The 13,350-nt window shown below is 35.3% G+C and overlaps 1 protein-coding gene across 1 annotated transcript in view; it reads right to left on the reverse strand.

Moving 5' to 3' along the window:
• Positions 1 to 13,350, reverse strand: part of CCDC141 (coiled-coil domain containing 141) — an 89,298-nt gene that overhangs the window by 9,667 nt on the left and 66,281 nt on the right. Inside the window, exons 17-21 of the mRNA XM_009885624.1 lie at positions 12,452 to 12,601; positions 6,142 to 6,282; positions 3,839 to 4,033; positions 2,070 to 2,253; positions 680 to 789 (exon numbers count right to left, since the gene is read on the reverse strand). Coding sequence (XP_009883926.1) covers positions 680 to 789; positions 2,070 to 2,253; positions 3,839 to 4,033; positions 6,142 to 6,282; positions 12,452 to 12,601 — 780 coding nt within the window. The remainder of the gene's footprint in view (positions 1 to 679; positions 790 to 2,069; positions 2,254 to 3,838; positions 4,034 to 6,141; positions 6,283 to 12,451; positions 12,602 to 13,350) is intronic.

The raw sequence follows: 13,350 nt of genomic DNA on the forward strand, positions 1-13,350 counted from the left end.
AAGAATTAACCCATCAGCTATTGCTTCATGTGGGATGTGGGGAGTTTTTTTTGATGTCTTTGGGGGGGGGGGGGAGTAGACAGAGTCTTTATTACAGAAATCTAGCCCTCTCAGCTGTCTTCCATAATTCCTCCTCAGTTGATATGTTATACTTAATTACACTTAAAGAAGCTTATCAGAATATGAAACTGAAAATGTTGTTGTTCTCTTTAATATTTATGTGTTAAGCCACACTTTCCTAATTTAAATTACTTTAGTTTTAGCACAACTTGGGTTTTGGGATGATTTTTCCAGTAGGGAGCCAAACTAGGTTGTTTGGCATTTTATAGTTCTAGCAACTGCAGTTACCTATATGGCAGTAAAAGGGAAGAAGAAATATGGAAAAAAGGTATTTGTCTATAAACTCAAAGAAATTGTGACATTTTCCCCTAACGGTTACTCGAAAGCAGTAACAGTTCTAAAAGAAGTTGAGAAAAAGAAACATAGGAGGAATATTTCATGTATAAACAAGTAGCACTTCATTGATTCATTACCATCATTACATAAGGTAATGAAAAATGAACAATTAAGAAATGCTTCATGCTACCATAGATGATCCTCAGTTAACAGTACTGATCCAGACACTAAGCCTGATAAGTTGATGCAGATGCAATACATTCTCCAGATTAAAAAAAAATACCTTAATCTCCTTAAGTTCTCTCAGAGATCTACACAACTCATTAACAGAATTAATGATCTCTTTGTGCTTTAATATGGCTTTTTCTACATACTTCTTTCCTTCTTCAATACCTGCAAAGGTAAAACAATATGAAAGTAGAACAGAATACCTCAAACACAGGTGTAACAAACAATGTAATTTGTAACCCCAATACACTACAATACTACATTTTTCTGAGTTTTGTTTTGCTGAAGTTTGGTGATTGGCAGCAGTGTGCTTTCCTACCTCTTACAATCTTACTTGAGATGGGCCCTCGTAGTCACTGCAGGTCTTATGCCAGGCTTCTCCTTGAACAAAATTACTTCTATCTGGTTAGTGATACTGCTTTAAAAGATGCTGACTTCATAAAATATATCCTCAACTAGTTGCCTTATTGTACAGCTAGGAGGCACTTAGATCCCTGCTATAAGAAATACAAAACAAAGGCAGGATGGAGAAGCTTTTTCCCATGTAATGACTTAAAAAACACAAAGCAGCTTCTTTCTCCCAGTGTTCCTAATCAGCTGGTGTCAAGAATCCATTTTATCAGTTCCTTTCCAACAGATAGGAATGTTTGAGAAGGTTATCGAGAAGGTTAAAGAAAAAAAAAAAAAGGAGAGAGAAAGAAAAATGATCTGTTCTCTTTAAATAGTCTTTTCAACACTAAATTAGAGGCATTTAAAAGCACAGTTTGACTGCTGAAATTTTTTCAGAGTTACTACTTGAATTGATAGGCTACACAGTATCATTGTGCATTTGGATGGTCACCTTATTCTTGGATAAAATAACTTCAACAAATATAAACACATTACAAGTGGAAGGAAAGCAAGCAAAACCTGAAGTTTGTTGACCTTCATTCTTTTTGGTCAACAATGTTCCAAGTCAATACAATTACAGATACAGTATTTACATAACAATCTACATTTTTTGCTAATAAAATGCTTAAACAAAGTTGGCAATCGAATACCACTAGCTATTCACAATGTTAATGTAAAAAATTCATTCAGCACTGAGGTATATCACTGTAATATACTTTGACTTCAAAGGCTTGCCTGTTATAAGATAACATAAGCCATGAAGTCTTAATTCCAAGCTCATAAATATTACAAGGACTTTCACACTTTGATTTCAAGGTGAACTGAGGCTCTATACAGAAAACCAAGTAACTACCAGGCTGTTGAATACTTTCATATTTTTATTTATTAAATATTTGTTCTGAAATCCTTCACCTCTTCCAGTCAATACTTTAAAACAACATTTTTTCTTTAAGCTTCATGGGTTTTGCTTCTTAAGTGAACAAATCTAGAAATCTGCTTCCTCCAGTCCTAAGTTACTGTATTTTGTCCCCCCAGTACATGACCAGACAACTCACCATATAACCGCTTAGCGAGGTCTATAATCTGCTGAATTTTTTCTTCCTGTTGAGGCACTGTAGGTTCAATAAACTTTTTGAATTGCTTATAGAGAGTTTCTATTGCTTCTCTTGTTTTGCATTCTGCAGAATACTTCCCAACTCTAACTACTGTTGCACTCACATCTTCAAACCAAAATTGACACTGAGAGACAAAAACACTACATTATAATGAATTATTATCAACAGTTCAAGCTTTTGTAGAATAGACTGGACTATTCTTGATTTTCATGATCAGTGGCGTACACTGTGTCTTAAATTTTCTGATTTTAATTGAACTTGAAAAACATTTTTTCATTACCAATACTGCTTCAAATATTAATAGCTGTTAAATTTTCTTTAAACACTGGATCCATGCTCATCTTACAAGCACGGTGAAGTTACTAGTTAATGGTGCTGTAAACCTATGTTTTATTTCCGCGTTCTTTCCACCTTGTATATCAACTGTCTAATTTCACAAACTTTGTATCATGGCCACAGTTATGCCTCTGTAAGGGCAGCAAGGTTGCTTAGATTTAATCCACTAGTAAACAGGGGTTTTGGTCTCAGCAACCATTAAAGTTGCTAGGAATCTTTCTACTGACAAAAATGGGCTTTAGAACATACCTGTAATAAACATTTTTAGTTAACAACACTCAGAGGAGGATAGAGTGTGATATTCACTCAGTGTATTGCATCATTACAGCAAAGAGCTAATAATCACCGCTTTTAACTGCCATTAAAGTCAGTATTTAAGGCAGTGCCTATTTGCTGAAAGAAAACTGTTGAGTAAAAGGCAGTACTTCACACTGACTAAAAAAACAAGCCATCTTTAATTTTAGCTCTAGGAAATAGTTTATTTCCCTCAAAGTAAGGGGGGGTGTTTAAAAGCATAAATGCACAACAAATGGTAATATATTGCTTTGCTAATGGTATATGAAATGACACGTTGATCAGATCACTGGACACTGAAAACATCTTTTAAACAAAACTTTAGTATTGTGATCCATCATTAAGGGAATTTGTCATGCATTTAGATCACTTTGGAGATACAGCGTTATTTCTAAAAATAACTAATGATGACAGGAATGCACTTGCCTCACAGCAGATGCGCCAACACAATGTGGCAAGAGGGAAAATGCTGTTGCAAACTTTTCTTTCTTTTAAAAAAAGGCAATGCATGAGGCAGTCCTCAGGCACATTAAAATAAAGTTACAGAAGTCTCCAAATAGACTTAGATTGCAGTTCAGAAAAAACAATGCATATATTTAAGTCTATTAAAAAAATTATGTACTGTTTTAAGAACCTGAGTATTTTACATTTCAGTTCCAGAATTACATATCACACAGACAGCCCTTCCTGACATCGAACAAAGTGGGTATTGTGATAACCTGGCTCTTGAGATTTGACAGCTATCAAAGAGGGTCTTGTGGCACTTTCTGTGTTGCCTCAGAATATACTTAGAGAATATGAGCTCATAAACATGATCTGAGGTATGCTGAATCACTGTCATATGGAGGTAGAGACCCCAGTTCTGTGTGTAGCAGCACAGGAATATGGTCACATTGCATGTTTTTTTGCCACCTTTCTCCACAAAGTTACAAAGAAAATATAGAAGAAAATACAGTTTTTTACCAATCTACTACTTTTGGAAGCCACAGATTTTGCCTGAAGTAGTTATAAGCACTTTTACCTATCCCAGTCCTGGATCATTATTACAGCCACAGTGGGGATCTCAGGTTTACTAGTACCTCTTCCATCATCTGTTGCAGATGCTCCACGAGATCCAGATTTTGCTTGTAATCCTCCACAACTCTGCTAAAGTCATTCAGCTGTTTTTGTAAGTCACTGATTGACCCCAAGAGGACTCTAACTTTAGCATTACGTTCATTTGCTACAGAGCCAATAACTTTCTTCTCTAAATTATCCATCTTCTTTTTAAGAATCTGTTTAAAAGATGTAGTAACGTTAAATGCCGCAACAAAAATGTTTCTGTTTTTAGAAATGAAAAGTAAAAAACGTGAGGAAACCCACACAAACCTATTTATTGTCCTGTGTTTTAAAAATTACAAGTACTTTTTCAAAAATCAAAGGAAACTGGAGGGCCTCTACAATGTTGATTAAAATCAATGCAAATTATATTTATTTAAAGGTGAAATTGAGTTACGCTTTCCAGCTCAAAAATAAACAAATATTGCAGTAATAAAACATGGGATCTTGAACAAAATAGCTTTCACTGAATCTGCAAAGGAAAAAGTACTGCTAAGTCTTTGGAGTCTGACTAAATACAAGTCAATTTAAGCATCACAGTTAGTTGTGTACTAGAATATTAACGTACTGCTTAAGAATCTGATGTAAGCGACATCAGTGACAATCTAACATAACCCCAAAGCAAGGGGAACAAGTATTTATACTAGTACTTTATGGGGTCTGGTATAAACACGACCTGTAAGTTTTAGGATAAGATGGTATACATATACACACTTACATATTTTATATCCTGGGAGCACTGGTCTTGACATCTTATCAAAACTTTATTGTGCTGGCTGTTTTACAAGTGACGCAAAAAGACAGGTTCTTGATTTTTGTTTGGAAAGGAAGAGATTGGTTTAAAATAGGAAAGTATTTAATGAACTGTCCACATACACACTTGTAAGAATATACACTGGTAGGAAGTGTGTTGCCAGCAGGTCAAAGGAAATGATTATTCCCTTCTATGTAGCACTAGTGAGGCTACATCTGGAGTCCTGTGTCCACTTTGGGCTCCCCAGTACAAGAAATACCTGGACATACAGGAGCAAATCTGCCAAGGGGCCACAAATATTACCAAGTGACTGAGCACGTGTTATACAAGGACAGAGAGAGATGGGATTTTTTACCCTGGAGAAGAGAAGGCTTAAGGCGGATCTTATCAATGTGGATAAAAACATGATGGGAGGGGCTAAAGAAAACAAAGCCAGACTCATCTCAGTGCTGTCCATTGAAAAGACAGGAGGCAATGGACCCAAACTGAAATATTGGAAATTCTGTCTAAGCAAAGAAAAAAAAAAAAAGCACTTTTTTTTACTCTGACTGTGGAACAGTCACCCACAGAGCTCATGGAGTCTCCAGCCTTGGAGATAGTAAAAAAACAACTGAACATTACACAAAGCAACTTGCTGCAGTTGACCCTCAGAGGAAGCAATTTTCACTAGATGACCTCCAGAGGTTCCTCCCAAACTCAATGATTCTGTGATTTGAATTTGCATTTGTGGACAAAATTGCCAAGAAAAGAAAAAAAAAAAAAAAGGTTGTGAAAGGAATAGTCAATGACAACAAAAGAAATAGCAAAACTGGAATCATAGAAGTCACTGGAAATTTCAAGTAAAAATGTTGTGAAGGAAGAGACTGGCAGGGCAAGTAAAACAAAAAGTGCTAGTTCTGACTGGCAACTAAAAAGGTCATTGGAGACTCTGGAAGAAGTTTCTGGTGAATGCAAAGAATGGGTGAGGCTAGCAGGGTTCTAAGATGCAAATAAGCATGATCAACTCCAGGCAGTGGTTGCAGAAAAAGGTTCTGAAAACTTACACTATGAAATGAGAAAGACTAGAAAGTAGCTGGATGCAGGAGGGAATATGTCCGCATTTATTGTTGACTTGTGGATTTTGATGGTGTATTTGGTTTTGGTTTGTTTTGGGTTTTTTTGTTGTTGTTGTTGTGGCTTTTTTTTGGGGGGGGGGTTTTGTTTGGTTTTCTTTTTTAAGGAGAGGGAAGATTAGGTCACATATTATGAAGGAACAGAGGCAAGAAGGATAAAAGATAAAATAGAAAAATACTGGAGGGTAAAAGGAGTGAACACAGAGAAGTCAAGCACTGAGATAAGATCATTTAACCGAAGAAAATGGAAGAATGAAAGGAACAGAACAATGAAAAATGTCTCAATCAGTGACTGACACGGTGAAGGATATAAAGCTGAGTAACAGGGAAGATCACAATACATTTTCCTTCTCCTCGGCACAGGCCACAGCAATACTACCTGTGAAGCCTTCACTAAGATTAAAATTTCTAATATTACCTGTATTTTCTCTGTGTATGTATCAACTTGCTGAATCTGTATTTTAAGTACTTTCAGATTTCGAGCTTTTTCAGTTTTCTTCGTATAGTTAAACTTCAAATTGTTGAATTTCTTTTTGAGATCCTTAAATGATTCTCTGAGCTGAAATAGAGTAAGCATATGTTAGTAAAAAAGAAACCAGCACTCTTCAATTTAGGTTTTTTCAAGCGCTATTTACCAGTCCACTATCTGAACACTGAAAATTTAATACAGAAATTAATAGTACCGTGCCATTTCATAAAGCATACTTATTTTCTCAGAATTTCTTTCCAGTAGCAGAAATTCATAATCTTCCTAAATCAACATTTTTGCATTCTGAATGCTGAACGTTGTTTCTAGAGTAGCTGCGGAAAAAAAGGTTTGGGACAAAGGATGAGATCCTTGCTCAGATAATCTATGAAAAAATTGTGTCCAAGAACTTTCATTGATTTTAACTGGAGGCAGATGTCCTTCAAATACCCATTTAGTCCATTTAGTGGAAATGGTAGCCTTGTAAATGTATACCAATGTTTAGTTTCCAGAAAAACATAGTTTTACTGGGCTTGGGTAAGTAGACTTGTATTTATTCATAGTACTTTTCTCTTACAATATAACACGTAGTTTATGTCAGGTTGCTTTTTTTGTTGGGTTCCCCCCCGCCCCAGCTTTTAAGAAGCCCTGCTTCTGAAAGGAAATTATGCAAGGCCTTAATTTTATACACTGTGCTAGTCCAAACATCTTAGTACCATTATCTGCAGCATACAAAGATGAATGCAGCTCTTTGCAGGATCAACACGTAGATTATACGAGCACCTGCCTTTCAAATAACTGTTCTATGAGTATGGAAGCAGAGAGATTCTGCCTAACAGACACCCAAAGAAAGCCTCACCTAACTATAGCTACATAGATTTGGTACCACTTAAGAGTATTATTACCAGTTAGCACTGACTTGGTGCAGCAAGCTCAACTTTTATATTACTATTCTTATAATAATATCAATAAAGATGAAGTAGTAGCTTTGATTATGAAGCATCCATGCCTTTTAAGACTTTTGAGATAGACATCAGCTGAGATAACTACTATTAAATTTACTTATATTAAATTTGCTGTAAAACTCTTCTGTTACTTAGATTAAACGTTGCTACATTTTCTTTAATCTATGGAATATTTTAATAATGCAGAATGATAGGAATGACACTGATAAAGCTCTAGCTAGTTACACTTTCATTTACACGTATATGGATGAGATGCACTGACAGTTTACCAGAATGAGTTTAGTACTTATCAAAAAGAAGAGCCATATATGATCAATGTAATTTACAAAACTGTTTATATACCATGAATGTCATTCTTTGCATTAGCAACTTTATTTAGCTAAGCATATCAAGCATACTAAGCTAAATTGCCTTTAAAGGACTATGATTTTTTTAAAGAATAACATTTCATTTTTTCAATATTTTTTTTCTCTGAAAGCTATGTAATTTTAAATTTTATTTACAACCCTCAAAAATCCTTTTAGATATTACAGTTACTTTGGAGTGCCTTTAAGCAACAGATACAAGAACCAGACAAGTAAAGAACTTAAAATATGCTTCTGGTACCTTATAAAAGGTACTATTTTAATTACAATGCAATTCCACAATCAAATTTTCAAATTGCTTATAATTATTTCATAAAATTTGAAATGGAAGAATATAAAAATGACTGACTTTTTTTTTGAGAATTTCATATCCTTTGGGTTGAAAATCCTTTGCTTTTAAGAGAATGTAGAATATTCAAAAATATATTTATCTAAAGGAACGGATATAAAAGAAATGCAGCAGTTCTAATGCTTTAAGGTCTGTTCCTCCAGACACACAAATGAAAAGAACTTAACTTACTTGATCAGTGTTAACAAGTTAAGGTCACATCCACAATTTGTTATTTAGTTAACATATTTGAGGCTTTTTTTAATATTAAAAAGTCTTACAGACTTCCCCCCTGCCCCCCTCCCCACCAAAGAATCCAGGGAGTAATGAATGCTCTTTTTGCAGCTACTGTTATTGGAACAGTTAGCAATCAATCATTATTATTATTATTACATAGTAATGTTAATCCATCAAGGGATATATTTTTCATTTTCATTTCATCTAGTGGGATGTTGCCACATTATTTCAGCAGTGAATAGGCAGATGGTGTTCACTCAGCGTAATGGAAAGGAAGGGAATTCTATCACGGGCACCGTGATCTCCAATTAGTTTAAGCTCTTTATCCCACCTAAGTACACAGAATAATAAAATTTATTTAAAAGCCCTCTGTTAATAAAACCACCTCTGCAGAACAATATTTTGTATTCTAAACAGAAAAGCCTTATTTGCTGGTTCAATTTTGAGGAAGAGAAGAGATGAGCAAGAGTTTATTTTAGTTTATTTCACTGGCTTATGCACATACATAGGCTAGTGATCATTTATAAGGCCAGAGGCTCTCCTCATAGCAGTATGTGAAATTAGATCTTCTTGTTTCAGATATGATGGCTCATGTGTCAAAGGTCTGCAGCTGCTGTCACTCTTCTCTTTTAGCCTCAGTGGAAAAAACAGATTCAGCTCAAACTTGCACATCACCCCCTCAGAGTGCATGTACACAACCCTTGTTATCATCAGCAGATGTACCAAGGACAATATATGGTTACCAGTTTTTAGAAATCTGAATGTATCTCAGTTTTCCACTATTTCATGCAAGATTAAATGAGAAATATCGAAGGACCTATACAACCTAACATGCTTCAGTGACTTCAGACCACAAGTTTAATGGAACTTTGTAACTTGTCTATTGTGTCACAGTCATTAATCAGACAGCTGTTCCTAACTATAGTTGGCCTGTCATGGGTGGAGAACGATGGTGGAGGAGAGGGGTTTAGGTGCCTATTGCTACAATTTATCACACAACTACAAAATAAATGGAAACAGCAAGTTATACAGCTGCTTTGCATACAACTTTTAGTGGCACTAATAATCAAAACAGCCCATGAAAACAGGTTGCTGAAAACACATTTTCAAAGTGGCAAAGAATAAAGAACAGCCAGTCAGAAAGCAAAGGGAAAGAAAAGGTGCTCTTCAAGTCATTAATGATTACTTTAATTCTGGGACCACAACCAAAATAAATTACAAGATGAGAAACTTTCTAAGAAGTATCACTTCCTACCAACTTGTGAACAGAGATAGCTCATTACCCTCCATGGTTAAAATCCACATTTTCAGTAATACCTTTCTGTAAGTGTATAAATGATGACATCATGAAGAGGAAAGAAGTGACATGACTGAGGAGAGCTGAGAACCTCCTTCAGGATCTGTTACTTTTCTGTTGCATGTTTTGTGCAGACATGCATAAATGTTATTTTTAAAGTGATCACCTAAAAAAAAGGCTTTTTCATTGCACAAGTTATCTTATGTAAATAACTGTATCACTTACAATCCCATGAACAGATTCACCGTAGTATTAAACTACAGTTACCTGAGACTTGACTCATCTCTAATGCAGTGGAGTTGCAGCTCCTCAAAGTCTGGTCCCCAGGCTAGTTAGCGAAGCAGCAAGACCAAACTGGCAAATACAGATCCCTCAAAGGTCATATGAGCTTTCCTTGTCCCTTTCAAAGATGTAGAGGGCATAAATCCTTTTTTTGGCCTTTGCAAATTCGCTTTAAATTAGAGAAGGCACGCAAAAGGCATGCATTTTCTTCTTCTGTTCTCCAAGTCTATTTCAAAACTCATGCTATGTATCCTTGGCTATAAACTTAAGATCTTGCTTTCTTGCTTCTTATAGAAGCGCCAATATGTTACAAAGACAAGGAGCTAGCCAAGTCTTCTAAGTACGATATTTTCAAACACCAGTGAGTCCTCATCACCAAAGCCCTCTCTCAAGTGCTTTATTTACACACTTAAATTCACCACATTAAATGTAAATTCATTTAAGTATTTACAGAAGAATTCCAAATATTTTACGTCAACTTCAAAGTTTGCTCTGTACACTGGTAAATCACAACTAAATTATCTGGTTGGCTGTTTATTGTGTGACAGCTATGAACAGCTGCTGCTTGCTGCTGGCACATTAAATTTTTATTTACTTAGACATAGTAGATGGTAAAGAAATTGTTATTTCAGACAGGTCTGCTAGATACTAGCAATACTCTGACTAATTTCTGATGTTAAAATGAACAGACTGTGCAATACTGAAGTGAATACACGTGACTTAACAGTCTTGAAGTAGTTCAGTGTCTAGTTTCTTGATCCCTGAACAGAATTAATTATAAATACTTCATGAAAAAAATTGAAGAAAAATGGTAGTGGAGTAATGCATATTCAGGTACATTAGACAAGTATTTGTTTAGGATATATATTCTGTGCTAATCTCTAATAGAAAAGGAATCTTTAAAAAAAAAAAAAAAAAAAGGTATCCACATGTCAAATTAATATATTTCAGTTAGTTTCAATTAGGATTGGGGGTGACAGGTTTTTGACGTGGCTTTCCCGACACAAAAGGAGAAAAAAACCCCACAAAGATAAAAACAACTCACCAACAATAATTAACACTAATTCAAAATATGCTATGCAATTATTTTACAGAGGGTGTCCATTAACTATGAGAAACTAAAATGCTACATTTTGCAATATAGGGCATGTGGTAATACGTGTCACTGACACACTTTTCATTGAAATCTGAGAGAGAAGATTGCTTTTTTCCTTTACTTCCTTCTCTCACTGGAAGTGTAACAAGTAATAAAAGTAGAAAAATAGTTCTTCTTAGAAAGGCGTCACATTCACCTACCCACATTATGTAATCCCAGAATCAAAGGACAGAAAGAAGAGATTCAATTAATAGAATGGTGTGTCTTTGAATATGGCCAGCCTTACATACAGGCTGCTCAGAGAACATTTCCTTTTGTTCAGCAAATTTGAGGGGTTTTCAGTAAAAACCTAGAATAGTTTAGCTCAAGCCTCAAATATTCTGATTCTGCCATGCCACTGCAAAGCATAATGGGACTTCTTGTTTAGGTACTTCATGCTTTCATTCTCTTCCACAGAATAGTTCGCTCTGCTAGAGTGCTTCTCCTATACCACCTGCTGTTCCTATTGCATCCTACCATCAGCCAAGACGTTATGGCACAGAAGACTGATGCACAAAAAGATCAGAGTGTGAAACACACTCAGCTTGTAAAAGGGACTAGAGCTGTAACCGAGATTATATAACTCTCTTTGATGCACATGTTCTTTCGATTTCCAAATACCTTTTGTGAAAATGGGTACTTTTCACAAACACACAACAATATTTTGTAAAAGAAAGGAAGCCCAAACAATAATTTTCACATTAAAAATAGTTGGGACAGAAATCTCAGTCATCTCTACTTTGGTGATTTTGAGAAAATAGTCTTTCTTTATTCAGGTGTGGATTTACTTAGTGAAGGATAAAATAAGAAAATATAACTTTCAGTATCCTGTGTTTCCACTACCTGTGCTTCACACTAGGGGGAACACTAGTGTGAAATCCTTCCAGGTACGAATCCAGTTTCTGTGCTTCATGGATGCACAGGATTGCAATCTACAGAACATCAAGTGCAGAGGCCATGAGCCTCTTATTTTAATGGATCGCTCTGAGAAAATTAGTTCTATGGAATATTTTGCCTAAATTAATTTCTGCTGAGACATCTATCCAATGCAATCTGCTAAGTTCTGAGTGGATTTGTAATTAATAATCACATTAACTAAGTAATTTTGCCTGATGTAACTTCCATAATACTAAATTCTAATATCTCATACCAAAGAACATTTTTCTTTTTTCTAGCGGTTTTTTAAGTGTCATATATGGGGTTTCTGAAAAAAAGTTAAGTACTAAATTATTCTGAACTTTTCATTAAAAGACTGAAAGTTCTTTCTAATAGTCTTACAACTGCAACATATGTAAATTCTACTTTTGTTTGAAACTTTAGATTCATAAGAAATAGATCTGAAGACTCATGTATTTCAGATGAAGCTGACAGAGTTGAAAGCCAAAGAACATACAGCTGCTCTATTTCCATTCCTCTTGGTAGAGTGAAAGCACTATATTTCCAGCCCAACAACTTGATATAATCCAGGACTGCAGAGGTATGAACCAAAGATTATTATTGCGGCTCCGTGAATCCAAGGTTGCCTGTAAGATGAAAATCAACCTTCCTATATATGTATGAATCATCTAGGGGAATGGTAAACAGTAACAAATATTACTGAACACAACAGCCCTTTTGGCAATCATTTAATGTGTTGGGATTTAACTCATTTACCTCATTTATCTCCTCTTGAGTGGTACAGTGTTGGAAATGTTGTGACAGTTCTTCCTCATACTTATCAGCTTTGGAGCTCCAGTTAATGCTATCACACTCAAACCTAGCAAGTTCTTGCTTCAGATTCTTTACAGAAACATTCAAGCAATTCTAGACAGGAAGTAGACAAAGAAACTTATGAAACTCAGGAAATCTGTTGATTTAACCAATCTAAAATGAAAATAATTTTGAGGCAGAACATGCATAGTCAGTCACAACGGGCTAGAGTAAACTATTAAACCTTCACTGTAACAAGAGCAGGTACATAGCAGTTTCAATCACTAGCAGGCTGAGGGGTAGTTTTGGGTCAAATTCACAACTCACACATGGTGTCTTCCCTGAGTAAAAAGAAAGTGACCTACTTGAGACCTTTACCACCTGGAGATTAGCTCCTTTCTGCTGTCAATCTATTTATAGAGTCTGAAGAGCAGAGTGGCAACATGGATAATCTGGGCAGGTCATAAGGGAATGTCTTGCTTTCTCCCTAGTAAACGAATTCAGGGCAATGACAATCCTACTCTGAATAAATAACTTCTTTCTAAAATTATATCCATTTTGCCGTGAAAATCAGTCTGGAATTCACTAATAAGGTAACACATTATATTTATCATTTGTTCTTTTGTTATCCTTTCTTTTGGGAGAATAAATGTGCAAAGCAAACTTAAAGTAGCAGGATTCTAATATATAGATGTGGCATTTGAGAAATCAACAACAGGGTCTTGAACTGCAGAAAGAATACTAGAGAACAGAAAGTCATGCGTTTTGTCTTGGGTTGTTTTTTTTTTTTTTAATTAAAATTAAAGATTTAAGATTGATTTTCTCCCAATTTCAAATCTATTTCAATGTTTTCCAGGATAAGA

This window comes from Charadrius vociferus, unplaced genomic scaffold (assembly GCF_000708025.1).
Source record: "Charadrius vociferus isolate BGI_N301 unplaced genomic scaffold, ASM70802v2 scaffold315, whole genome shotgun sequence".
Classification (NCBI taxonomy): Eukaryota; Metazoa; Chordata; class Aves; order Charadriiformes; family Charadriidae; genus Charadrius; species Charadrius vociferus.